Raw genomic sequence first — 27,996 nt, 5'->3', positions numbered from 1 at the left:
AGCGCGGGGAGGGGCGGGCGGCGCCAGGGCGCCTGCGCGAGCGAGCGGGTGGGCGGCGGGCCGGGGGCCGCGGCGGGAGCGTGGCCGTGTCCCTGTCCCTGTCCCTGCGGCACCGGAATCCACGCCGGCAGCTTGTCCGTGCCCCTGCGGCCCGGGGGCGGTGGGAGGCGCGGGCCCCGTAAGTACGAGCTCCGTCGGTGAGGGGCTGCCCGCCCTGAGGGCGAGCGGTGGAACCGCGGGGGCGGGTGTGGAAAGGAGCGCCGCGGATAACGAGTGCCCGGCCGGTGCTTCGGTTTGGGCTCGTTAGCCAAAGGCGAAGGGTGTTGGTTTCATTGCACCTCCCCGGACTTGGAGCGTCTGGTCCCTGGCCGAAACTGGGTCGTCCTGTGCAGCTCAGGACTTCCAGCGAGTCCCCGTGCGTGTGGGGAGCCCCTCATGGAACGTCACAGGCAGGATTTGAGGGTATGATCGGGCAAGTAAGTCTGCCGGGGCATAATGTGCATCATAGCATCGCTTTACTGAAATAATTGGCAATAGTTACATATTTAAAAATTACGTGCCCGGTGGAAGTAGTTGATGTACTCGGGCTCGGGGATTGTAAGTCAGGAGGACGTCTGCAGTGCACTGGTTTTTGCATTTTAAGTACGGCTTTGGATGGTTTTATGTTAAAGTAAATGCAGTACCGGATGTTATTTTCTCCACACGTGGAAACCGGAGCACAGGCAAGTGATGCTCTTCACGAAACACTTTCTCACTGACAGGACATAAATTATTTCACTTGCTGCTCCAGATGTTAATTTGGAAGAGCCAGAATAGTGATCAGTGGGCTTGAAAGGAGACTTGCACAGGTTCACAGAAACTGTCGTTTGACAAAAATACTCCAGGTGATGATGGAAACAACTGCCTGACAGGACGTTGTAGCCAGATGGTCTCTTCTCCCAGGAAACCAGTGACAGGACAAGTCTTAAACTGTGCCAGGGGAAGTTTAGACTAGACATGATGAAAAAATCCTTCATAAAAAGAGTGATTGGGCATTGAAACGAGCTGCTGGGGAGGTAGTGGAGTCGCTGTCCCTGGAGGTGTTTAAAAACAGACTGGAAGTGTCACTTAGTGCCATGGCTTAGTTGATAAGGTTGTGTGAGGCCACAGGTTGGACTCAAAGCTAATTCTGTGATTCTGTAAAATGTGTTTCCAGGTGTTGAGGGGGAGCAGAAGTGGGGCTACTAGCACAAGTAATCCAGAAGGTTTTATTTCTGAATCATAATATAAATGCTTTAAAAGTAGAGCTCTGATAAGATTTGAAACCTTGCAGACTTTAAGAATTTTACAGCATTTTGGTAGTAATAGTCAAAAAGGAGAATATGTGTATTCAGTTTGTTACTAATGCTTGTTTATCTCAAAGCGTTAACAATGAATATCTCTTGTGGATTTAACATTTTTCCTACCCCTTCATTTAACAGCTGTGGAAGTTCCCAAGAGACAGCTGAGACAGTTTACAAGACAGTTTTCAACAGAGAGGTTTAGAGAAAAGGAAGGTGAAAGTTTGATGTCTTTGAGATAGCTACTATTAAAAGAACCTGAAGAAATAACCTTTGGGATCAGTTTGCAGTCCTCAGCTTAAACATTTACAGTTTTTATCAATGAAGTTGGTAGCTACATGAGCTGCTCTAAGTATTTTTTTTCTTTGCCAACTCAGTGATCATTCTCTAGATCTTCTGTTGTTAATTACAAACACTGATTAAATTTAGAATACGTAGAAGCACAGCTTTTGGGTTTTGTATTATTCTTTCTCTCTGCTCAGCTTGGATAATGTTTCATGAACCTTTTTTTAACAATGTGAAGTATCACCTTTCATCCAAGATAATGCTCCTGAGATAATGTAATGAGTTTTCTTGATAAACACTTCCTTTAGGTATGATTGATCATGTTTTTAATTTATGTGGGTATTTCCTTGTCATTTCTGTAAAAGCTGTGTTTCATTTTCACAAATATGTTTCAGGTAGAAGTAAGATATTTGCTACTTCAACTTTGAAAAGCTTGGGGTTTTGTTTTTCTCTTTGGTTTTGAGTTGGCACATCCTTCTCTTTTAAATAATATGTAGGAAATTAATAGAAATGGGGCATGCTTGATTGCTGGCTTTCTATTGTATGATCTTAAGTGTAAGATAGCTTTATGAGTTTGGTGAACTTGGCTTTTGTTAGTTTGAAGGAGGTGTGCCTTGAGATTCTGTAGCCTAGTTCAATGATGCAAGAATTTGGTTAAAAACCCTTTTTTTTTTTTTTTTTTTTTTTTTTGCAGATATGTAGTTCAAAAGTCACCCAGCAGGTCTGCTGCTGGGATGGCTGGTTTTTTTTTGCTTCAGAGACTGGAGGTTTTGCCCTGCATACAAATGGGACCTTGAAAATATTTTAAAATGATGGGAGAGTGCTTCCTTCACTTTTTTTCTTTATGGGTTTCAACATATTTAGGGTGTTTTATAAGTGTTTTGTTTTCTGTCTGAAGTGCTCTGGCACGCCTACAAGTAACATGCCTTACAGCTACAATTGGGTCATCTTGGTGTCCTGAGAGCAACAGCTGAGTAAAAATTTATTTATCAGGCAGTGAATAGTAGGATAAAGTTATCATGCATTGTAATTCAGATAATCCTTTTAAACGGATACAATGGTGATTGTAAATGTTTGCAGTTACAAGTAATAGCAATGTATTTGGATCTGATGTTGGTGGAGCATCATCAGCACTGATCTTTGTGCTTCCCCTCAGTCTTCAGTCCTGTAGTTGACTTCTGAACTCTTGCATCTAATTTTGTTCATCAGTGAGATGGAAAGGGGTTAGACCTGCACAGTAATGAGAAGTGAAGGGTTGGAAAGGAGCCATTTCCCCCTGCTCTGCTTCTGAGTTAGGTAACATCCCTCTCGACCTCTCTTCTTCCTGGAAGGAGAGAGAGCCTGTCTGCTGCTCAGGTGAGGAGAGCTGGGGAGACAGGAGCGCTTTAGTCCTGCGAAGGTAGGAGAGGAGGAGCCCAGTCACAACTCGCAAGCAGGATCTGGTTAGGTGGGGGAAGGAAATTAGTAACTGAGTGTAAGAGTGATAAGCCGTCTCCCTCTGCCTGAAGTTTTACTGAGCTGCTTGTCCAAAAGGTTTAATAATATCCTGACTCTCAGGAGTATGTTTTTCAAATTTCTTCTGCAAGCACTTGATTAAAATTTCTTGTTGCAATGTTGCACTCATTTTAAGCTCCAACATGTTGTTCTAGGCCATATCACTTCCTAGGGATTTTAGGTAGAGCTCTTAAATTGTATGTTTGAAACTTTTCTACTCCATAAAAATCCATCTGTAGATTGGTTGAAAGCAGGCATAGTTGTAAATTGTGTTTTAACATGGAAAAAGTCCTATACATTTAATAGCTTGATGAAGTCATGCTGTCTGCACAGCTTTTTGATGGATATCTTTGCAATAGGCCCTGAGAATTTGTAATCCTTACTGGGATAAAACTGCAAAAGTAGTAAAGAAATAAATCTGTTCATATCTAAGGAAACTTTAGCTGGAATGTCTTTGGTGCAGTTCTTTTGCTGAAGCACCTTCATGAGAAACAAATAACTGTTCTTAGTTATGCTTTCATAATACATGTACAACTCTATTGATTTTCTTTTTATTTTAACTTTGTTCATAGATACCTGTAAACTGAAAATTTTACATGTATTAAGTAGCCACAGGTCTACACTACTTCTGTATTGCTTTAGCTATCTGTGGTTGGCATTTTCATTTTAAAAAATGTATTGTGAAGCTGAAATAAGAATATATGATATTGTAATGTAGTGGTTTTCTCAGATGTTAGTATACTGTGTAGGAGAGAGTTGAGTGAGGAATTTGACCAGGAATGTGTTGAAGTGTTTTTGTAAAGTGTCAAGGCCTCTGGCATCTGTCATCTATACTGACTGATGCCACTCCAGCAAGGCCACAGCTGCCAGAAAAAGGCAGAGTATTGCCGAGTTGAGTCGTGACCTGAGCATTCCATTACACATGAGGTTCCTGTGTTCACAGAGATCTGTTTTATCATGTGTTTTTTCAGGATATTCCACTCATCTTGGACGGGAAGGTGTTTTTAAAAAGTGTTATATTGCTTAACAGATATTTCTGGGGTAAGCATTAGGGAGCAGTGGGCTGTGCCAGAACTGTTTGCTGTATCCCTCACTCTGTTGCTTTGGCTGGTCTCGGGCTGACAGTGCCGTGTCTTACAGTGAGGTCAGTGGCTCAGCTGTAGTTGTGTAACAAGAGGGGCCATTCATAAATGTGTTTCTTGGCCTAGAGACGCTAGATTGCATTTCCTAGCGTAGTACCAGAGTTCACTGTGCCTCAGGAAAGTGACAAATGTACTGCAGGATTGGAATAGCACCCACTCATTTGCTATGGCTGGGGAGAGCTCTCTCCCCCGATTGTGTAGTAGTCAGTCCCATGTTGTAGCAGGAAGAGATGCCTTGAAAGAAGCTGCAGCCTGTGGCATCCTGGCCTGGATCAGCAACAGTGTGCACAGCAGGATTGGGGTAATGATTGTCCCCCTGTACTTGGCACTGGTGAGGCCACACCATGAATCCTTTGTCCATTTCTGGGCCCTCACTACAAGAAGGACATTGATGTGCTGAAACAAGCCTGGACAAGGGCAGGAGAACTGGTGGAGGGTCTGGAGCAAAAGTTCTTTGAGGAGCAGCGGAGGGAGCTGGGGTTGTTTAGCCTGGAGAAAAGGAGACTCCGGAGAGACCTGACCTATCTTTAGAACTACCTGAAAAGGGTCATTCTCTTCTCCCAAGTAACAATCAACAGAAGAAGAGGAAATAGCCTCAAGCTGCACCAGGGGAGGTTCAGATTGGATATTGGGAAGCATTTCTTTATGGAAAGGATTGTCAAGCCCTGGAGCAGGCTGCCCTTTGAAGTGGTCGAGTCACTGTTTCTGGAAGTATTCCCAAGTCTTGCAGATGTGGCACTTAGGGACACGGTTTAGTGTGGACTTGGCAATGCTGGGTTAGCAGGTGGACTCGATGATCATAGAAGTTTTCTCCAACTAGATGATTCTATAATTCTGTGACCTGCATTCCTTGTCCCCCTGCGCTGTTGTGGGTTGGGAAGTGGATAAGGTGGGAATGAATGACTGAAGTTGAGCCTGGGAAGAAGGAAGTGGAGGGGAAGTGTACTTTTTGCCTCTCACTATCCTACTCAATTTTTAATAGACAACAAAATAATTTTCTCCAGGTTGAATCTGCCTTGTCAGTTGGTAAGTGACCTCTGAGTCTTTATTTCCCCCATCTTCTGTTCCAGAGTGGTAAAGTGAGAGCCTAGCAGCCAGAAAATCTGGAGCACACATTCAAAGGACAATGGACTTCACACATGCCAGTGCTTAGGGACTGCTGCATTTGTCTAATGCATTCCCTGTGGAGACAGTTGCTCATCTTATTGATCATAAGAGCAGGCTGGAACACGGGAATAGCACTCCTTGTTCAGGGTAACGTGGAGTGGAAGAACAATGATGTCCCTATTAGGGATATGCAAGATAATGAGACACTCCCATTTTCTTCTCTGTCCTGAGAATGTCAGAGCTAAAAATGTATAGAAAGTTCTTTTTCAGTGCTTTTCTGCTGTGATGTTTTCTTTTTATGTAATGGTTTATTGTATTTATCTGCCAAGCCTTTCCTCATTTACATCGTTGCAATTGCTTCTTCTGTGATGCCCACACTCCTGGAGACAGTAAGTTATGTAAGCTAAAATAACCAGGTTATTGCCGTGGTTTCAGCAGGGATAGGGTTAGTTTTCTTCCCAGTAGCTGGTACAGAGGTGTGTTTTTTTATTTAGTATGAGAATTAAGTTGATAACACAGGAATGTTTTGGTTGCTGCTGAGTAGTGTTTACCCCGAGTCATGGACTTCTCAGTTTCCCATGTTCTGCCAGTGAAAATGCTGGAGTGGCACAAGAATTTGTGAGGGGGCACAAGCCAGAACAGCTGACCCAAAATGGCTGAAGGAAAATTCCATACCATAGGGCATCATGCTCAGTGTATCAGCTGAGGGATAGGCTGGCCAGGGGCAACTCTCAGGTTCTGACTGGGCATTGGTGAGCAACTGCATCATGTCTGTTGTATATTCTAACTATCATTATTGCCACAGTTATTCTAATTATTATTTTCTTCCTTTTATATCCTATTAAATGGTTTTTATCTCAACCTGTGAGTTTTCTCACTTCTGCTTTTCTGATTCTCTCCCCCATCCAATCCAACTGTTGGTGCAGAGCTGAGGGAGTGGCTGTGTGGTGTGAGTTGCTAGCTGGGGTTAAACCACAGCATTTCTTTTTTTTTTTTTTTTTTTTCTGGTTTGTAATTCAGGGAGTTGGAGCTGCCAGCATCTGTATATCTCTTTGTATTCTGGATATGACTGGAGTATTTTAGCTGGCAGTGGCTGTTAATGTAATCAGGCCCCACAGGTGTACCTTGGTCTGTTTCTTTTTAACATTTCCTCTTTACAATTGCCTTGTTCCAGGCAGTTTGTAGAATGTTACCTATCGTGGCCTGGAAAAATCTGTTATCATTCTCCTAAAATAACCATTCCCAGTCAACTGAAAGCTGAACTACTGTTTCTCTGCTGGTTGTCATATCAGGTTTTCTGACATTTTTCAGTGGGAAGCATAGACAAAGGATTACAGAAGGTTGCTAGAAATTCTACTTGCTTCCTAATCCAGCTAGCTCCATGTTTTCCTGAGAGCTTGTGCTGGTGCACAGAAATTATAGTTTAGAAACTGAACCAGAGAGAAAGATGAGATGGTGACAGTTGAGATCCAGAGTGGTCTGGCTTTGTGACTGACCAGTTGAAACATGTGAAACATGCAGTAGTGCTAAAGGTTCTTTCTGCACTACTGGGTGTCTGAAATGAGGAAGCTTTCCCCCAAAATTCTTATGCAGTCCTGAAAATAGAGAAGACCTTTGTAGCACAGAGGAGGTGCCACTGACTGGGGAAACCTTGAAATACCAACCTGCTTGGAATGCATGTATTGCCCAAAGAGTTCAAACAGGTTTGAGTTACAAGAGATTTAACACTTTGTCATGAGGCTGTACCTGTACTTTCTCTCCTATCCTGTACTTCAATCCACCTTTCCCATGTACCCTGTGTGTACTCAGGTCGTTGCAATGCTGCATTCCTGATAGTCTGAGGGAGCCCCAGATGGGTGAGATGACAAAGTGACACCTCTGTTTCGATCCAGCTGATCCTGTGGGGTTGCTAGAGGAGTTTTACAGGTCAGAGTGGTAGAAAAAGCACCAGGGAGGGACAACCTAAGTAATAGGAAGTTGCTTTTCATGAAAAGGGTCAGTGAGCCAGGCTGTTTGCATAAAGTAAATGCTTGCATAAAGTAGACACTAGGGACTGTCATCAATGGGTATGACTAGGTGATAATAGAGGAGTGTAGTGGGAGCACTGAGACTTCTCCACAGATATGGACAAGAGAGCGGGCAGCTTGATGAGTATAGGAAGAATGACATCTCTAATGTTTAAATCTCCAAATGGAAAAGATGCCAAAAGGGCACTGATAGATTGTGGTTTTCTTTTAGGAGCAAAGGCTTGAGCCTTTGTTTCTAATGGAGGGGTTTGTTGTGGGAGTTATTTCTGAGCTGTATTGCTTCTGTCCCGGTATGACCGAGTGCCTGTGTCCTGGTTCTGCTGTGCTGGGAGGAAAGGAGAGAGGCTGGCTGCCATCCCGGGCTCGGGCTCGTTCATGAACTGTGGGAGGGGCATGTGGGACAGCACCACGGAGCCTCTTTGGCCTGAGGAAAAGTGGGATGTGTTTGCTCTTTCTTTTTTTTTTCTTTTTCCTTTTTAAATTTTTTTTTCACATCCTGTGATATTGAGCTGATTCTTTCCTGCAGCCTGTGAGAGGTAACAGAGGTTTCTTTATGTTGTGGGGTTTCCTGGATGAAAAGTGTCTGCTGCTTGTGAAATGCTCTCCGTAAGTTTTTGGAGTGAGTGTTCGACTGGAAGGAGGGATGTGACAGCAGCAGTGAGTGGTTTAATGTGCTTTCTTTATTTGGCTTGGAATTCTGAGAAGTGGAAAGATAGTTTGTTTGAGGATTTGATTTATCTTTTTTGTTGTTTGTTATTATTTTGAAATAGCTCCATTTCTCAGTGCAGTTGGTGGGTTTTAAATAGGAAGAGGTAATAGGATTATGAAAGTGTCACGTAAAAGAAGTGTTAAAAGCTATTGGCTTAACGCCCTACTGACAAACTAATCTGTTGAAAAGAAGGAAGTGCCTGTGAAAGGAGTAGGTATAGACTCTTGTAAAACTTGAAGACGTGAACTATCCTGCATAGAAAAGCTGATGCTGTACAGTGATCTTTCTACCTTGCCGGTTGTCAGGAATTTTAATTCCTTCCTGGTGGATTTCATGAAGAAGACTGCTACACTTCCTGATGTACCCAGAGCTAACCCATTGCTGCTTTTGATTTTGGCCTAGATAAAATAACAAATAATTGTCTGTTTAGTACAGAGCTGATTAAATCCAGTCTCAGGGAACTCTGTCATGCTTCATTTCCTGCTTGAATTTATTACAGTTTTTAGAGTTAGGTTGAAGTGAATGTTTGTTGCTGCTGAACCTGTTCTGCTACCTTTGGAATTTGTGCATGAGCTTGAGAAGCTTGCAGGGGCTTCTAGAAAATCCTGTGTAGGAAATCTGTCCTTATTCAACCATGTGAAACAGGTAGTCAGAAAGATGGTTTGTGTAAATTAAAAATTAATTTTGCTTTCATCTGATGAAAATATCTTTCACCCCTACAGGGTGAATAGTTGTAAATGTGAACATATGAAAAGTAAAATTTAGGCACCATGTTCTCACTGATTATTTATACTGTTAAACATAACTTTTTTTTTTTTTTTTTATAAGTAATCTAGGCTTTAGCAATGATTATCATAATGGCAGTTTTTATCTAAAAATGTATCAGGGAAAAATCAGTGTTTGGAACATAATGAGTTTTTATCAACTCCAGTTACTTACCAAATTTTGTTCATAAGGTTACTTTCCTTCACATATATCTAGATCAGGGCTATCAGTTCTCAGTCTTCTGGCTGATACTGACTTTGTCTAGGAATTCTACGTCAATGAAAAAGAACAGCCTTTAGTCCAGTGTTCCTGGCCATTTCTGAGCTTGGTAGTGCTACTGGGTTCAATCAGGAGAACCAGATTGTACGTGTGTTGCTTGCTCATTCTGTGCTTGCACGTTGTGTCGGACTCCAATGCATGTGTGTTTCTGCTGGGAAAACACCAGATGGGTGTGGATGGGTTCTGATCTTCCTAGTTTGCTTCAGAATAAGTCTTGTCCATGCTGGAACCTTGCTTACTGTTTTGGACTACCTGGATGGAAGAGGGCAAGTTAGGGCTTCATGTTTGTGCCATCAGGCTCAAGGATGAGAACTGACCGCCCCTGCTCCTGAAAGAGTCATACAGCTCCGTGTCCTGGATGGGTTCCTTCAGATAAGTATCTTATGAGCATTGCTAGGAACCTTTCAACAAAGAAGCAGTGTTTGGCATGTGATTCAAAACACATAGCAGGCTAGCCAGACAAGCTGCAGAGCACAGAGACAGTTCTTGGTACAGGTGTGATATTGGGGAAGGCAGAACATGCACTATTTTTGTGCCTCAACATGATCAGGGAACTATTTAGAATTGTGTTACAGCATCTGTCTAGATACAAGTATATCTGCATATAGATGGAGACCTTTCACCTTTTCCATCAGTTTTAGAATTCTGACTTACGCCATATTTGCATAACTGTGGCTTTGTTCTGTTTAATTTTTTTCTGCATTTTGAAATGCAAAAAAGTGCATTTTATGCATTTTGAAATGGGTACTGTGGTGGTTTTGACCTTGTGGTCTGTAGGGCTGTGCCCTTCAAGTCAGCAATAACTTTCTAAACTAGATTCACTGAGATTTTTTTTTCACAAGAAAGTTGCACTTTGTTTCCTATGAAAGTTTCTTTGGTCTGTTTTATGACGGTCACACACAACTAGAATCAGGTTTCAGCGCTATGAGAAGAGTTTAGTTGCACCACAAGTGTTCTTCCACCCATGTTTGAGGGTTGGTCACCCTGAGTTACGAAGTACAGGAAAAAAAGAACTATGTTTCCAGCTTCTGAGATACTATTGTTTCTAGCAAGATTTGTTCAGTATTGAATTTTTGTTTGCACATAGTATAATGTATGACTAGGTGGCCTTTTTTCACCACCACCCCCAACCAATATATCAGCCATAATCCAGGGATATCAAATATGAAAAGTTGTGCTTCATTAGCTACATAAGGAACAAAAGAAAGATGGGAAATTGATCAGTGGGTCAGGGGACTTGGTTGTTAAGGATGTGGAAAGGACTCAGCTACTGAATGTCTCTTCTGCCTCAGTTGTTACTATCAAGACTATTAAGGCTGCGGTAGGTTTTGCATGACTATTCTAATCAGTATTTGATTAAGACTATTCCCTTAATAATTTATGTTATGTATTATAACTCTGGCTTTTATACTACTTCTCCAAGTATGGCTTTTTAGCAGCAGGCCCTGAGCCTAACTTTTTTTTTTTTTTCTTTAACAAGGTCCAAGCTTTGGTCTTCTTGACTCTGGGTTTGCTGTCTGACTTAGCAACCAAGGTACTTCAGGCTTGCTGGTGAAAGATGAGTTTTTTAACTGAAGAGTCCTTAGTGTGAAATGGTATCACAGCACCCTCCAGAGGGGCAATGGTCAAGGTTTTTTTTGTTTCTCTGATAGGCAGGTTCTTACTGAGGCTTAACTTCTTGCTTGTCCTTTTATTCTCAGTCATTGTCCCCTTAAGTTCCCAAGTTCTGTCTTTTGCAGGAGTCATAAAATTGACAGGTCTTCAGTGTCATCTTCATTCATAAGGGTACAGTTCTTCCTTCTCTGTTGGTAAAATCAGGTTTGCCTTTCTGTGCACGTGCCATTCTCATGTTTCAGGGGAAAAATCCAGGCAAACAACCTTTTAACTTCTGACGTAATAATGTAGGGTAACTTACTGTGTAAATTGATTCATCTGTGTTCTTCCATTTAAAATACCAAAATACCTTTGTGTGTCTGCATTTTGAAATACACGCTGTATTCTCTGTAGATAACATCAAAAAATCAAACTGCAGGTTTCTGAAATGTGACTTATTGCCCTTCTGCATGAGCGTTGTGATGAGCTGAAGGTGACAATGGTTGTGATTGTGTGTGCATATTTATGCTGTCCTGTTCAAGTGTATTTTAAGCAGGAGCAGCATTCTGTTGCTGCAATAGAAGCCAGTGGAGATGTGAGTTTAGTTATTATAGGAAATTATTCACACTGACAGTAGAATAGTGTGAAGATTTGTCAGAGACAAGTAACGTGAACTTTTAGTAGTAACTACTTTTAAAATATTGCGAATCTGACAAAGGAAATTCGTATGTGTGAGATTTGGAATAGGAGTGGAGGAAAGTAGAAATAAGGTTGGTGCAGTAAGTTCATAGTTTCTTTCCATAATTTTAACATCCTAGTACCTTAGCAATTTTACACCTGCAAGCTCTTCCTGATATTTTAACAAAACCAAAATATTTCAGAAGCTGCTTTTTCTGACTAACCTAGCTGTCTGCCTCCTGGTGTTTCTTTATGTCTTTTCCCATGGATAGTTAATTTTAACTTTATTTGTGGACAAAATAATTTATTATGGGGGAGAACCCATTTGCACTAATCTGAGTACCAGTGGTGAGCAGCTGTTTTAACTCTTTTTAAAGATTGTAGTCTATTTCTGGGAAAGTGGGAAGCTGTGAATATAGTAAACACCTTTTGATAGTAATTGGTTGCATGTTAATTTCAGTGTTTTAACTTCTATGTTGTCCTTTTCAGCGCGGGTTAATCTGGGGTGCACTTGGATTGGATGATGGAGAAGGAAATTCCCTCCTCGTGCATGCACTTTGTGCAGTCATACCTTTGGTTTGTTTTGGAGAAAATTACACCCTTTGGGGAAAGTGCTTCATCTGATGAATGCTGCATCGTAGCTGAGAGGCCATGAAAGGCAGCAATGTAGATCATTCCATAGAAACTTGTAGGTAGAGTTTAGATAAGCAAATTCTAAGGTCTTTGATTTAATAATTACAAGCTAATATTATCCATGGGGTCCACACTGCTCTCAGATGAGCTTATCACAGATTTCCTGTGTGCAGCTATTGCAGGGTGTAAACTGGTGGGAGAGGGTGGAAATTTTGTCTTTTTTCTGAGTCCCTTTACTTAGAGCATTGCTGTGTGTTGCATGTGAATGGGAAGAGCAGGTTGGCTTTTCCATGAAGTGCCTGCCTGCCAGGAGGGACAGCCGCTGGTAATTCCCAGTGAACCCTGAAAGCTTGGGAGTTCATCTTGGTAGTCCTGGGTCAGACTCCCATACACATTCCCATGGAAATTCAGCAAAATTCTTCAGAATTTTGCCTAAACTAGTGGAAATGTGGAGTTACTGTACTCCTTGTGCCTGTGATATATCTCCAGGGTCTCAGGTACTTCAAAGGCTGGTATGAAATAACCTTTTTTAAGTTTTTGTTTCTTCTCTTTGATCTAGCCTGTGCATTGTCTTTAATCACAGACTTTGCTTCATTTAGCCTCAGTCCTTATTCTTCTCAGAAGCTGCAGTTTTCTTGTGTGTTTTCTATATCAGAGCTCTCTTTTATTCAAATTTCATTATTTCTTTGCTATGACATGTTAATAACAACAAAAAGAAGTAGAGTGGTAACTCTGGCAGTGAAAGAGGAGCCCTTGAAAGAGGGCAGGAAGTGGAATAAAACATTGGCTCCTTACATACATAACACTTTTGAAAAACTGAACCTTTCCCTTAAAAAGCAGGAAGATTTTCCTCCTTCAAGTGTGTGTGAGAGGGAGAATAGTGGACAAAGACCCAAAAGGTGGTACTGAGAGGCAGCAGATAAAGAATAATGATTTTTGATACCAGTCAGGGTTTGTGGGTTTCATACTGTATTGTGCAGAAAACATAGCATCAATAATACTATTTCTTCTTTCAGAAGAAAACAGTTTATTTCTGCAGAGATTCATGTGGTTTTCATTTTGGATGGGCTTTACTCATAGCCAGCAGAATCTCTTTCTTTACAGCTGTTGTTAATTTTGGTAGGAACAGAAGTAATAAAACCTGTGTATTGCCAGGCACTGTACACGGACATAACATGGGGTAGTGGTTGCATTTTCTGATCTGAAAAAAAAAAAAAAAAGAAAGATTGAGACAGAAGAACAAAACGGGAAAGTGATTTGCATAAAATCATGCAGCTGATTTATGGCTGACCTAAGACCAAAGATCATTGTCTTGGTTTCTGACCAGTTGTTAATACTTGCTGTTCCATTTGTGTATTGTCATTACCTGTTTTCATGGAATCTGTGAAGGTGTAGCAGTGGAGGTGGTAGAAACTAATTTTCTACTTCCTTTTTTCTTTTTTTTGTCTTCCAGGTTAAAGTCATATTAAAGTGACATTTGAAGAGCAAACAATACTATGGCTCCATGAATTTCAAAACTGCAGGAAGTGTGGCAACCCTCCCTACCTCCAGCTTTACTTCCCTACTGTGATGTTCTTACTGGGAGCTGTGGTTTCAGACCCACTGGATATGCAGTGACCTGCCTCGGCATCAGAGCAGAGGAAGCTGTTTGTGGATCACGGAAAGCCATGGCCTTGGGCTTGAATGTTTTTAACCTCTTGTATAAGTTCAAAGTGTTGGTGCTTGTCACTTTATTTGTGATGGTGCTATGGACCACGTTCGGTTACTTAGTGGACACCAGACAGGAAATTCCTAAAGCTAAGAGCATGGTGGAGTTTTTCAGGAAGGTAACTAGCCTGCAGCAGAGTCAGAAGGAAGAGAAGATTGAATCCACTGCAGATGTTCCCATGGTGAAGTCATTTCAGAGTCCCTGCCCAGCTCTGTCTCCGTACCTGCGTAAGTGATGGTGTTTTCCTCTCCTCTCTGCCAGGTCAATCCACGGTAGTGCTGCTGGCTTCCTAGCCATATTCCAGCTGGATAGCTTTCCTGTGAACCCAATACAGCCAGTTGCAGGCAGCACTCCTGGGTGAGGGAGTGCCTGTGCTGGGTCTGGCTGGGAGAGCAGCTGGTGCTGCGCTCTGCATTTGTCAATAAAACAGCTTTGGTTACACACCAGTAGCTTGGCTACTCTGAACAGTGCTTGCACTCTGGTGAGGCTTTGTCTCTGTCTGTCCTGGCCCCCTAAAATTCAGTAGGGTGGGCAGGAGGCAGGGAGTGGACACAGCCCAGACTGCTAACTGCAGCTGACTGCAGGGGTATTCCATACTCTTTGACTGTGCCATTCATCATGGTCAGCAGTAAAAGCTCAGGGAAAGGAGGAAGGAGGGATGTTCATGGTGGCAGCGTTTGTCTTCCCAACAACTGCTGTATGTGCTGAAGCCCTTCCCTGGATGTGGCCAGACGCCTGCCAATGGGGATTAACAAAGGAAGTTTTCTTTTCCCCTTGCTTACGTGTGCATCTTTTTCTTTTTTAAGAAATCAAATTACAGTTTGCCTTTTTATTATTAAATATACTTTTGTGTCTCTATATTGACAATTGAAGGACTTCACAACTCTGTTGGAGTTAGCACTAATTATTAGCACAGAAGGTTTAAATAGATGACTGCATTCTTGGTTTGGGCATTTTTATTGTTCTACTTTTTTCTTGGGCTGGTACTGCTAGCAACACCAGGCTCCTGCTTTGTATCATTATCATGTCATTTTCTTCATTATCAGTATCATGTAATTATCTTCTTTCTCTTCCTTATTGTGAATCTGATTAGGGGTTTGTTTCGGAAGCTACATTCTTCCTTGTTCCCTGATGTAGTACAAAAACCTTCTGTCTCCCTGCACACCCTCACCCTGACCCCAAGACACATTTGATTAAGTAAATGCAGCAATGGCTGTAGCCTTCACAGTTGTCTGTATTGTACTTTTTCATGGGCTTGCTGAGTGCAGAGGAGCTGGGATTATAGCTCAGTGCAAGAGAAGGGATGAAAATTTTATTTGGCTACAGAAAGCCTTGCTATCTTTTATTTTACTAATTTATAGCCTTAATCCTGTTGTGCTTTTTTTGTGCTTTAGGTACTGATGACTTCTGATAGCCACAGTTGTTCCACTTTCTTCTCCTTTGCTTTGCCCTGGCAGTCATTCCTGGACAATCCTTCCGCAGTAGCTTAGAACCTCTCTAGGGTTTTTAAAAAAATATTTTTATTTTATTGCCACTACTTCACAGTCAGTTTAAGCAACTAACATGCTTGACATCCTCTCCTTCCACTGCCTGCATAGAATCCTTGTCGTACTGCTTTTGTCTTGGAAGGGCAGGGAAGCCAGTTGGGGCTTGAACCTGGGTTTCTTACACTGATTACATAGTGCCTCATTACGTGACTGGAACAGCCACAACCTGAAATGACTCAGGAAAGGTTCTTGTGCTTCTCTTACAGGAGGTGCCAGCAAACTCTCCTTCAAACCATCTGTGACACTGGAAGAGGTGCAAAAGGAGAACCCTCAGGTAGCCAAGGGCCGGTACCACCCTATGGACTGCTCAGCCCTGCAGCACGTGGCCATCCTTATCCCACATCGCAATCGGGAGAAGCATCTGCTATACCTCCTGCAGCACCTCCACCCCTTCCTGCAAAGGCAGCAGCTGGATTATGGCATCTATGTCATTCACCAGGTGAGGCAGCTGTGCAGAGCTGTGTGGGTGAGGGTGATGGCTGTGCCCTGCAGCCTGAGGAGAGGCTTCTGCTGCCTCTGCTATCTGACATCAGTCCTCCAAGCCTGCTTCCAACAATTCTGCTTGCTGAGGGATGCAGCAGTGCCTGCAGCCACTGCTGGTGGCATTCCTGGATCTCAGGGCTGGGGAGTATTGGCAGTGCCTTTAGCTGGTGTTAATTTCTCAGTCTAAGTAACTTGGTGTTTCTGAGTTAGCATGCAAGGTAAGCATCTTTTGGGCTGCTAATGCAACTGACTCCTCTTGCAGTATCCACACATGTAACTAGGCTGGCCTGTTCTGTCTTCACATTTGGAGTTTGGATAGAAGGCCTCAGTTTGTCTTTAGCCTTTCTCTCCCATCAGGCTCTTGTGCTTAGTAAGTTGTGTGTTTTGTATGGTTTTACTTCTGCTTTCTCAAGCTAAACACAACAGCAGCTGTTTGTAGCTGCTTTATTTGCCCAGCAAGTGTGGTGAGAAGTAGTTGTCATGGAAGGGCACTTGGTTGCTGAAAGATTTATAAAGTTCTTAAATTGCATTTCTAGCTATGCTGTTTCAGTGGCTAAAACTTAAGCAGACCTGTGCCACATTGTCTTTCATCAAGGTGCTGATGTTCCAATTGCATGTGTTAAAAGCATTATATATTTCTCTTTTGTAGTATGTTGTCTTTTTCTTGATCTTCTGTTATGTTTTCTTTCTATTACTGTCGTTTACTTATATGTTCTGCTTTGGCTCCAAAAAGTCATTTGAGACAGCAGAAGAAAAAGGTGATAAATTAATACAGTTCCTCTTCCCTCCTGATTAAAGAGCCTAGAGTAATTAATCAGTATGAGACAGTGCTTTCTATGTGAAAGCTTCCACTCTTATGCTTCTGCTCATCTGAATGTCTCAGCAGAACAGCAATAAAAGTTACAGCATGATATTTTTGCTTGGAATGAATTGTTCTTTCACTATTTAGAGTCATCATGTGGCCTCTAGAGTTGAAAAATGAGGGCTTTTTTCTGCATTAATATGCAGTATAATCTTATATTTACTGGCTTATTCTAGCAGGAAGCAGTGGTTAGGAATAAATTATTGGGAGAATGGGCATATCTTTTTAACTTATTGAAATATGTGGAGAATTGCTGTTGTCATGTTAGCAAAAAGTAATTCAGAAGTATGGAAGTTTTGTCTGATGAGCAGAGCAGTGTCGCGTCTGAACTTGTTCTCTCAGAGATTGTGCTTGGAAGGGTGGAAGCTTTCACATACCTTTTCCATGTAGATAGGCACGCCCAAAGATTGGAAAGTGGGTCTAGCAAAACTCTTCTGGGGCAAATCCATTTTATTTCTTGATTTGTGATGTCGTTAGTAGTTCTAAGTCTCTTTTGAGGAAAGACAAACAGGATGTAACTGTTAAAATACACAGTCTGCTTTGGAGATAGATGAAATGGGCCTTTTGTAGCTTTTTCTGTGAGCCACTGGAGGGCTTACTCCAGATTTCTTCTTTATGGGCAGCTTTTAACATCTCTAAAGTTGTGCTCCTCTAAATGTATGCATCATGAGTGCTGCACTCAAAACAATGCGAGTTTGTAATCCCTAAATTTCTTTCCCAACATAAATTTGTCTTGTGGTTAATATTATTCTTCCATAGAAAGAAAGGGAGACAATTCTGTCCTCAATAAAAGATGAGTAAATTTTGCTGTTTGTTCAGTATGTTTGATGTGGAAAGCTGTGTCAGCAGGCATTTGGCTGTTGTAGTGGCTTGCATGGATGAGGAAAAGAGAACTTAAGCAGATGGGAGAGGCTGTCCTGAACTTAGCTGGGTTTGATACTCGACACAAGTGATGTTTTTCAAATGTACCTGTACCACATCTGATTTGTGCTGTTCACTAAATAACCTATGTTTTCATCCCCAGGAGAAGACTGTGTCATGGGTATTTTTATATACGGGACATTTTAAGAAAAAAAAAAAACACACACAAAAATAAAACCCATTCAGAAGTTTGACAACCTGATTTTGGGTGAATTGTATCTAAATTTTTTACTGGAAAATTATTTCTCTCCAGAGGATGGATGCAATTGATTATCCATCTCATAATTTCTCAGAATCAGCACTGTATTGTATTTTTCAGACTGCAGGTATGGAGTCATAAATCCCATAAATCTTTTTCATTCTGGAGCAGATGGTTGTTTTAGTGAACAAATCCTACTTTAGAGCAAAGTGTGACTTTTTAGAGCACTAAAACATGCTTTATATACAACAGCTTTTCCCTGCAGCTCACCTTCTCTCAGCCTGCGGAGGCCAGCTTCTTTCTCTTTTTCCATTGACCCTCTTTCTGTCCAGGCACCTTCTAGAAAATTTGCTAGAATTCCAAGCAGTTTATCCTGAAAACATTTTCTTAAAAATTATTCTTTCAAGTACACAGGTTCCTTGCTCTGGAAAATTACTGTCCTGTCTGTGTCTGGGAGGGCTGGGGTTGGCCCTCTTGTTCCCAAGTGGGAATTTGAGGCAAATCCTCACTTTGTCCTCAAGAGCAGAAAGCCTTCTGCAGACTGGTACAGTGTGCAGCCAGGTAAAAAATGAAAATAGCAAGATAAGCACATGTCTTGCTCCAAACTGAATGCTGACATAAGCTTACAAACCTTTCAGGTGTGTATGGATAAACTTGCACCTCAGAGGTGAAAAATTTGATTTTGAAAAGCGAATACTAAGTAACTTACAGCAAAAGCAAACAATGAAGACTGGTAAAAAGGTGAAGTTCTGTGCTAGAAGTATGTCCCCTGCAACAGCATCATCAGGTTATAGGCAGGAGGTAAAAATGAAGAGACCTGCTTTTCAAACCCACTCTGCCACTTATGTGTGAGCTGAGGAAATACAGGGAACTCTTTCAGCATTGCTGTCCTCCAAGCTGAGGGGACAGGCATAAATCATTCATGGCAAGAGCTCTGACATCTAGAGACTAATTAGCAAGGGGGTTTGGTTTGGTTTTGTTTTTTTTACAAAGAACTTCCATGAGCCTTACTGACAAAGTTGTATGGAACACCAGTTTTTAGACTACTGGTACCTCTTCTGCCATGGAGCCTGATGGTAACTCCAGGACTGGTGCAGAAGGGCTGTTAAGCCATGGAACAGTCACACTTGTGGTACCCAGCTAAATACAGGCTTTCCTGGCCCTGGCTGGGTGTGTTTGTGATGAATAGAGGCTGGAGAAACACTTTGCACCGTTGGCCACTCTGATGCTGTGCCAGTGTGATGGGGCACTCTGTGCAGTTACTGCTCCCAAGGTGCTGGAAAAACCACATGGGTGTGGTTGCAAACCATGCAATCAGAACAAATGCCCGGGAGCAGCTCTGGTTCAAAAGCTGTGGTACCTTCTTCAGAGTTGTTTTTTCCCATTCTTTTCCACAGGCTGGCAACACCAAATTTAATCGAGCCAAACTGCTGAATGTAGGATACCTAGAGGCCCTAAAAGAAGCAAACTGGGACTGTTTCATTTTCCATGATGTGGATCTGGTGCCAGAAAATGACTTTAACATTTATATGTGTGACACACAACCAAAGCACCTTGTAGTTGGCAGGAACAATACTGGATACAGGTAGGAAACCAGGAATATGGAAAGAATGCCTACAGGGAAATGCCATGTTACTGATAATGTTCCCCTTCTGATGGAGCGGTGTGCTGGTATCTACTTTTCCTCATGACATGAGGTTTCAGATGGTGACACTTCACCTCTCTGGAGTACAGAACTGGACAGACACCTCTGCAGTCAGCCCTGTGGTCACCTGCACAAATGATCATTGTCATTGTTCTGGTTTCTGGAGTTCAATTAAGGGGTGTTTTGAGAGGAAAGCAATGTCCCAGAAGTCGTGCAGAGACCTTCTGGCAGAGCTAGATACACATTTGCAAGTTTCCTGATCCTGTGATTTGAAGGTGTGATCTTATTGTAACAGACTTGCCACTTCTTCTGTTGAAGAGGTAATGTCATATTGTGGGAATTTGCCAAGGCATAGGACTGTCCTTTAATTATTTGACTGAACAGTGTATAACACAGGATCATTCTGATTTTTAAATGAGTCCCCTAAGTGGTCATGTGATATAAATCGTTCAAAGTGAAAAGTCAAGTTCAGTCCATGTCAGAGAGAAAAGGCTCCTGAGCTTGGTGAATTTAATGACTAAAAGTGTTTTCATTGAAATTGTTTCTTTCAAGATTCAGTTAATGTCACGTCACTCTAAATATTGATTAGAAGTGAGCTTTTCAAAAGCTGATCTCAAAGTACTTTGAAGTAAAGCTCTGCTTTGCTTCTGCATTTCCTTTGTTAAATATATGAGAAAGAGGTGGGATGTGCCAATACTGACACAGAATAATATTCACTTTCCAGTCATTTAGTGAAAACTGGAACAAGTACATACCTACTAGGTTTGTGACAGGCTTTTGGAGCACTTGGAGAGCCTTGCAGAGTATTCCACTGGAATGCTTGTGGCTTGAATTTGATAATTCAACTTGAATTGATAATTAATACTTTTTCTGTATCATTGCCTGTGTTTACACATCCATGAAGTGGGGTTAATAATGCTCTGCTTCCAAGGCATGTCTGAAGGAATTCGTATTTTGAGCTTAAGAATGGTACTTGAACTGAGCTGATACCACAGGATGAAATCCTAGTTGGGTGACCTCAGTGTTTTGCTACAACTGAGGTGAGCATACTGAGACATGTTGCTCATATGAGGTAGAGAAAACTGAACCCATCCATGTTCTGTATTAAAATGGGTGGAAATGTGGGTTGGTTTGTGTTTTGTGGGATATTTTTATGTTTTGGTTTGGTTTTGGGGTGTTATTTGGGGGAGGTGTTTTTTTGTTTGTCTGTTTTTTGGTTTTGGGGTGTTATTAGTCTCCTGGGGTGGGATGGGGGGAATTATTTTTCTTCCAGGGGCTATATTCTATTGTGATGCGGTGTGCAGTAATCTCAGCAGCCGTGTGCCTTTGGAGATCCAGTGCCTTATCTTTAGCTACATAAGCTACAGCTCAGTTTTGAATTCTTTTAGACAGAAGACATATATTAAAGCTTTGAAGATAAAGTTGGGAAAACTCTTCTATTTTAATTCAGGTTTTTCCTCAAGACCAGCACAACATCTTTTCCTCCTGACCATTCCTATTGTATGTATTCTTCAGTCAATTTTAAGAATTCCAGAGGAGTTGATGTTCCCTTGTCCTCAGGGAAGGATGGTTACAGGAGTTGTTACAGAGGTGCATTTTTGCAGGTGATGTCAGCTGGGAGCAAGTTATGCCTGGGCCCTGCCAGTTCTGTGCTGCCTGAGGAGGGTTGAGTGAGTAACCAGCACTGTCCTGGTTACAGGATCACAGAATGGATGGGGTTGGAAGGGACCTCTGGGAATCATCCAGTCCAATCCCTCTGCCAAGGCAGGGTCACCCAGAGCAGGTGACACAGGAACTCAAGTGGGTTTGGAATGCCTTCAGAGAGGCAACTTCCCTAAGCAGCCTGTGCTAGTGCTCTGCCACCCTCCATGGAAAGAAGTCCTTCTGCATGTCGAGGTGGAACTTTTTGTGTTTTAGTTTATGGCCATTAATCTTCATCCTGTCAGTGGAAACCATTCCAGGGTCTGGCACCATCCCCTTGGCACCCACCTTGCCGAGATTTATTTGCATTGATGAAATCCCCTCTCAGTCTTCTCTTCTCCAGATTAAACAGGCCCAGCTCCCGCAGCCTCCTCTCATAAGAGAGATGCTCTAGACCCCTCATCATCCTTGTGGCCTCTGCTGGACCCTCTCCAGCAGTTCCTTGTCTTTCTTGAACTGTGGAGACCAGAACTGAACAAAGCACTCCAGATGTGGGTTCTCTAGGGCTGAATAGGGGAGGAGAATCCTCCCCTTGTCCTGCTGGCCCTACTTCTCCCAGTGCACCCCAGCTCTGGCTGCTTTAGTGTCTGCCTCTGCAGTGGTGTAGGGGTGAATAAGCGAGCAGTGGGGTGTGTGCATGGGAAGTCAGTTCCCAAACTGTCAGGCTGCTGGAATGGGATGTGGTCCTGGTGGTGACTGTCCTGAAAGCAGGGCTGGGGAGGGCTCTGTCCTGCTGTTCCTGTTTATTGGGACCTCCTTGCTGTCCATTCCATTTGTTTACTGCATTCTTCTGGAGTATCCATGGCAGAAGTCTCAAGTAGTAATGTGTAATTAAAACTTGATGGAACTTCCTCTACCTTGTGGCTTGTCTCTGCCACGGGGGGAGATAAAGGAGACAGAACAAATCTGTTCATAAGTCAGGCCTGACCAAGCTGATAGCCTTCTCTGACTTTGACTAGCTTGGATGAGGGTATAGTAGTGGATAATGTTTATCTTGGGAAGGCTTTTAACACTGTCTCCCATAATGGCCCCACTGACAAAGTGATGAAGTATGGACTGGTAGGTGGACAGTGAGATGAGCTAAAACTGCCAGAACTGCTGGGCTCAAAGGGTTCTTATCAGTAGAGCAAAGTCCAGCTGGAGGCCAGTCACTAGTGGTTTACATCAGAGTTTGATACTAGTTAGAGTCTTCATCAGTAACCAGGAAGATGCAGCGGATTGCACCTCAGCAGGTTTTCAGAGGACAGAAATTCACAGGGTTGGTTTATGTAGGTTTATGTAGCAGGGCCTTTGTCAGGCTGGAGAATGTGGCCAACAGGAATGTGAACAGGGAAGTTCAACAAAGGGAAATGCAGTGTCCTGCACCTGGAGAGAAATAACTCTGTGACCAATAGCTGCTGGTGCAGCAACTGTCTGGAAAGCCGCTTTACCAGAAAGGACCTTGGGCCAGCAGTGTGCCCTTGTGACAGAGGCCAGAGGCATCTTGTGGGGGGAGTTACCCGCAGATTGAGGGAGGCAATTATTCCCTTCTACTCAGCACCAAGGAGATGACACCTGGAGTACTGTGTCCAGTTCTGGGACACACTGGAGCAAGTCTGAGGAGAGCCTGAGAACATGATTAAGGAAATGCAGGATCTGACCTGTGAGGGAGGCTGAGTGTGCTAGGACTGTTTAGCAGAGAGAAGGCAGAGGGAGATTTTGGCAACATGTATACATACCTGACAGAAGGGAGTAGAGACTCCGGAGCCAGACCCTTCTCAGTGAAAGGCAAGTGGTAATGGGCACAAACTAAAACACAGGAAATTCCACTTAAATATATGAAAAAAAGTTCCTTTTTTATTGTGAGGATGGTCACATACAAAACAGGCTTCCCAGAGAGCTTGTGGAGTCTCCATCCTTGGAGATGCTCAGAATCTGACAGAACATGTTCCTCAGCAAGTTGCTCCAGCAGACCTTGATCTGAGCAGAGGGGTTGGATTACGTGATCTCTAGGGGTCTCTTTGACATTCAAAATTCCTCTGTGATGCTGTGAGCAAAAATCAGCCAGGAAAAATAGTCTCGAGGGAGGTTGTGTTGAGGGTCTTGTGTTTATTTTCTCCTTTGTTGTTTTTAAAATTATGTTCATGGTAAGCCAGAAATAACAATAAGCACTGTCTGGCATGTCCAATGCCACAATGACTACTTCCTAGCCCTGGCAATTTGTTAATCTGTTTAGATTCACATACATGTACAAATGTAATCTGCAGCCATGTGCCCATCACCTCTCAATGGGCTGGGGTAAGATAGTAGAGGCTGTGTTGTAGTGTAGAAAGCAATTAGCAGAATAGCCTAAGACATTTAGTGAGCTGATTTCTTTCCAAGGTTTTCAGATTCAGCTCTGAGATAATCAATGGCTTGCTGTTGTTATTGCAGAGCTTCCACTACATTAGTGCATAGCTTTGTTGCTTTTCTATACCTGAGAGTCCCTGAAAGGAAGCATCTACTTGTCTGGCAGGGGAATTGTGTAAAGAGAGAGAAGCTTCTGAATAAGACTCTGTTCTCACAGTTAGAGAGGTAATTTTTTTTCTGGCCTAAAGCAAATAACCATCTTTTTGTGAAAAGAGGAAGAGAACAGGACTGGCTTTTAAGGATCTGTGCACCCTTAACCCTATGAAAGTCAAGTCTAGATCTGGAGTATCAGGGTGATGTTTTCATTTTTGATGAAATTTGACTTTTAATTTTTCATTCTCTCTTCTTGTACATCTAGGTTACGGTACCGGGGATATTTTGGAGGTGTAACTGCTCTTACAAGAGATCAGTTTTCCAAAGTGAATGGATTTTCTAACAGCTACTGGGGTTGGGGTGGAGAAGATGATGACCTTCGAATCAGGTAAACAATGAAGAACTAGTTTTAAGAAATTTTAAAAATTGACCCAACTTCACACTAAGCCTCCAAGAGCAAAACACCCCAGGGGCCTTCACTCAGAACAGCACTGAACAGTACTGCAGTGGAGATGTGAAGTCCAAGATGCAGTTCTGTGAGCAGTTTCCTCTTTGCAAGGGTTAGGTATGTCTGATGCCCAATCCTCTTCCTCACACCACTTTTGGGGGTGTGGGTTAAGTTATTTGGTTGGGTTGGTTTGGTTTTGTCTCAGACACACAGCAGTTTTATTCTTGCTTGGAAATTGGTTATAATTGAAGCCTGGAGTGTGGTTTGCCAGAGAAGCACAAATGTATGGAGTTCCAGTGCTTTGCTAGAATGTGGGAGTGTTTTGGTAGGACTGGGTGTTTTGCATTTTTGACTACTGGATTTACTCCAAGTAGGGGTTAGTTTGTATTTGTGTAATGTAGATTATAGGGAAGATAGCAAATAACTTGAATTTTAGAAAGGCTACACATATATGTATAAGCCCTTTGCTCTTGTGAAAATTCATTTTGCAGATGTACCTGTCAAAGAAGGAAAAACCTGTTGGCTGGAGAGGTTTAGTGGGACACAGAAGTCAACCAAACTTCTATGTTGATCTTTTGCCCTTTGCTTAGGAATAAACCACTAATCCTGCATTGCTATTAGTAAATGCAGAAAAAACCACAAGCAAACAGCAGATAAGAACCCACAACTCCACAAGCTCTGCTGGCAGAACCTATCAGTTTGTAACTTGGTTTATACTCTGTCATTTTTAACTTGTTATCCTTTTCTGCTGCTGAAATATGCAAACATACATTTCGGTGACATAAAATTTATATCCCTTGTGATGTTATGTAAATGCACAGGGGATAAAAGTGTGTTAGAAGTTAAGAACTTCCAAATGAAAAGTGTTTCTCAGTGTCAGTTCAGCAGATTGGTCAGCTCTGTCTGAAGAAATCTGAAAGGTCTGCTTCAGGTATGGATTTCTGTCCCTTAACCACAACTGTTTTTTCCTTCTTACTCTTGCCTAGACACACCAAGTTCTCTATGACCTCCTGGGAGCTGATTTTTATAGTTTAGGGGGTGGCTTGGTGCTATTTTATCCCCTGGCTTCCCATGGGCAGCAGGACAGCAAGATTTACTTGAGGGTCTTGAGGGATTTGCACAGAGGGTCTCTGTGACATTTGAAAGGGGTTGGAAATAAGTGACGTTTTTGTGTGGCACTTTGTAACTTTGCATCTCTTGAGGTCTTGGTGGGAAACCAAGTCCTGACCCAGTGTGTGCTCTGCAGCTGGACTTGGCTTGTGCCTTGGGCTGGGCTGGTGACCGAATTTGCAGGGGTAGGTAATGGCAAGCTTGCTGTCTGGTGGGGTTTTGCGCAGAGATCCTTGGAGCCCTCCCGAGGGAAGTCAGCAGATGGCAGCATCCCTTCGGTGCTTTCAGAATTCGGGGCTGGGGACTCTCACATTCTGTTGATCTGCCTCTAGAACAAAGGTGATAGTCTCGTTTGGGGCCCCTCCTAAGGCGTGTATCACAGAGAAATTCTTCAGATCATTCGTTGTTGTTCTTTGCTAATTTACTGCTACAAAGTCATGGAAATCTCTAAGGGGCTCAGTTTTTTCAAATCTTGGTTTCCTAGTTCTCTTTCAGCTGATGAGTAACTAGAATTCCCTTGTTAAAAAGTTTCTTCCTTTCTGCTGTCAGGGCAAAGCTGTGCTCCACAGATATGTGTAGGGTCAAAAGCTCCAACTAGCGAGCAGTGGGGTGTGTATCAGTATTTAAATGTCTGATGTCAGACATTTAAATCTGTGCACAGGGCTCAGTGCTTCTGGCATTGTCCTCAAAGAAATTCTCTTAATATGAACAAATAAAAGTTTTGCAGCTGTCTGGCAGCTACTAAAAAAGAAAACAAGCTTTTAATTTATTTTTGGAGAACCAGCAAGTATAGGGGTTTTATTGCAGAAGTTGAGATTAACTTGTTGCAGAACATGTGGAGACTTGCTACAGGGAGTACACAGTAGTCAATACTGATATAAATGTGCTCTGTTGTATAATGTGTGCTTAAAGCTCTACATCTCTACTGTAAGTAGTTACTTGCTTCTGTTCAAAAGAAAGATGTATCTGTCACCCCCCCCCCCCCCCCCCCCCCAAGTCTGTTCTCCAGGAATGCAACTCTGAGCTTCATTTCTCTGGCAAAATGGGTTGTGAAAGAGATGCAGATGAGCTTTTACAACTCTATAGTTGCTTCCACAGCATCTACAAGAAATGAAGCCTCCAATTGTTGGTTTTTTTTCATTAACAGCTGGTTTATAGGTGTTGTCTTCCTCACAACACTTCTTACTCCTTCTTGCAGGGTTGAGATGCAGAAGATGAAAGTGGTGAGGCCACCTGCTGATGTGGCCAGGTACACGATGATCTTCCACAACCGTGACCACGGTAATGAGGAGAATCGAGAGAGGTGGGTCAAGAACAGGTTTGTTCTGTCATGGTCTGTGGCTGAGCCAGGCACCTGGGGGACAAGTTCTTTGCTCCAGGCCAAACAGGCTTTTTGTGGTACCCAGAGGCTCTGGGGGACATCCACCCCGTGACAACGTTGTTCACAGCTGGTAGCTGTTTTCTCAACATGAGATCTTAGAACTGACTGGGTGGTGTTCCCTAGAAACTTCCAAAATTACACATACATAGGTATCATTTAAGCATGATTTCAGAGACTGAGCCGAAGGATTTTTCTCCCCATATATGATTGTGCTGGAAACAGGAACAGGACTTTATATTTCCAGTAGATAAAAAATAGCAGTAGCTTTGCTTCCAAATTTACTACCATTGGGAAAGAGCTCAAAACTCCTGTGCACGTCAGTGAAGATTTTTCTCCTCTTTGTCCTCAGGATGAAGCTTCTCCGTCAGGTCTCTAGAACATGGAAGACAGACGGGCTGAATTCCTGCTCCTATAAACTGCTCTCCGTGGAACACAACCCACTGTATGTCAACATCACAGTGGACTTCAGCATGCAGCCCAAGGTCTCATAGGGGCCAGCATCTCCCAAGTTACAGGAATGGCAACAGATCTCCTTTGTGGCTGCTGTTAGAGCAGATGACTTTCCAGCACCTGCTTGGAAGAGTCCTTCAGTAGCACAGGAGCAAGTAAAGTGTTCCTTCACAGCATCTCATTGGGCGGTTGAGAGTTTCCTTTTGTGACGACTTAACCAAGTCCTCCTTTTCTGAGGAGTTACAGACTTACCCAAGGGACGGGTCCTCATGTTCTTCTATGCACTTTTTGCTGGGACATTAGAAAATGTGTCCTTGTTTGGGCTGGTCCAAGGACTTGAACCAAATCCCTGAAAAAATACTTGGTTTGGCAACTCTTTCTAAAGTTATTTGTGGTCTCATTAAAAGCACAATAAGTCTTCAAGAGCTACAAACTTGATGAGAAGAGTTAATTTTTTCTGGCCTAAGGAAAAACTGCTCATGTGTGAGGGAAGGGCAGTAATGGTAATGGGTAAGGAGATGTTACAAATTTCTCAATAAATGCAGTCCACTGAACTCCAGAGTGTCTCATCCTTTGCACCACAGTGTCCCCTGCTGAGGGACTGTTGCCATGTCCTGTGGCAGTGATCAATCTCATTCTGCAGCAGGCTGCCTGTTACTCCCTGAAGGAAAGGCAGTGGCCAGCTGTCTTGGAGGGGGAGAAATTCCACTCCACATACTTCAATGCTTTGGGCCACACTGTTGGCAGAGTGTGTACTTGTATACATACCCAGGCCATTATCATCTGTGAGTCTTGCTTAAGAAACAGGTGAAAGGCTGTGGATAACCAGCTGTTCCACTGTGCTGCTGCATTTGTGCAGAAGTCTTGAGCAGAGCACTGCATTTACTGCATTGTATTTAACTGTCTTTACATGTTGATGTGAAGCCAGGCTTGGCAGAGTTTATTTTAAGACATTATTCCAGTTGTGGATGAGACTGAAACTAAACATTTGTAATTATAGTGGCATAGATGCAGCTTTTCAATGATGGA

At 42.7% G+C, this 27,996-nt stretch overlaps 1 protein-coding gene across 6 annotated transcripts; it reads left to right on the top strand.

Annotated features, from left to right (window-relative positions):
• Window positions 1-20: 20 nt before the first annotated feature.
• On the top strand, window positions 21-27,521 carry B4GALT4 (beta-1,4-galactosyltransferase 4). 6 transcript variants are annotated; one of them, XM_030265952.4, is made up of 7 exons: window positions 21-178; window positions 13,485-13,966; window positions 15,493-15,725; window positions 19,149-19,336; window positions 23,844-23,966; window positions 26,335-26,439; window positions 26,867-27,521. In XM_030265952.4, exons 2-7 carry the CDS (start codon window positions 13,699-13,701, stop codon window positions 27,006-27,008), a joined length of 1,059 nt encoding a protein of 352 aa, XP_030121812.4. In that variant the 5' UTR covers window positions 21-178; window positions 13,485-13,698; the 3' UTR covers window positions 27,009-27,521. The 6 variants fall into 6 exon arrangements, with proteins under 6 accessions (XP_030121812.4, XP_072781463.1, XP_030121808.4 ...); XM_072925362.1 differs by lacking the exon at window positions 21-178 and adding an exon at window positions 214-462; XM_030265948.4 differs by lacking the exon at window positions 21-178 and adding an exon at window positions 214-476.
• Window positions 27,522-27,996: the final 475 nt, after the last annotated feature.

This window comes from Taeniopygia guttata, chromosome 1 (genome assembly GCF_048771995.1).
Source record: "Taeniopygia guttata chromosome 1, bTaeGut7.mat, whole genome shotgun sequence".
NCBI lineage: Eukaryota > Metazoa > Chordata > Aves > Passeriformes > Estrildidae > Taeniopygia > Taeniopygia guttata.
This window is presented reverse-complemented; position numbering and strand designations above follow the sequence as displayed.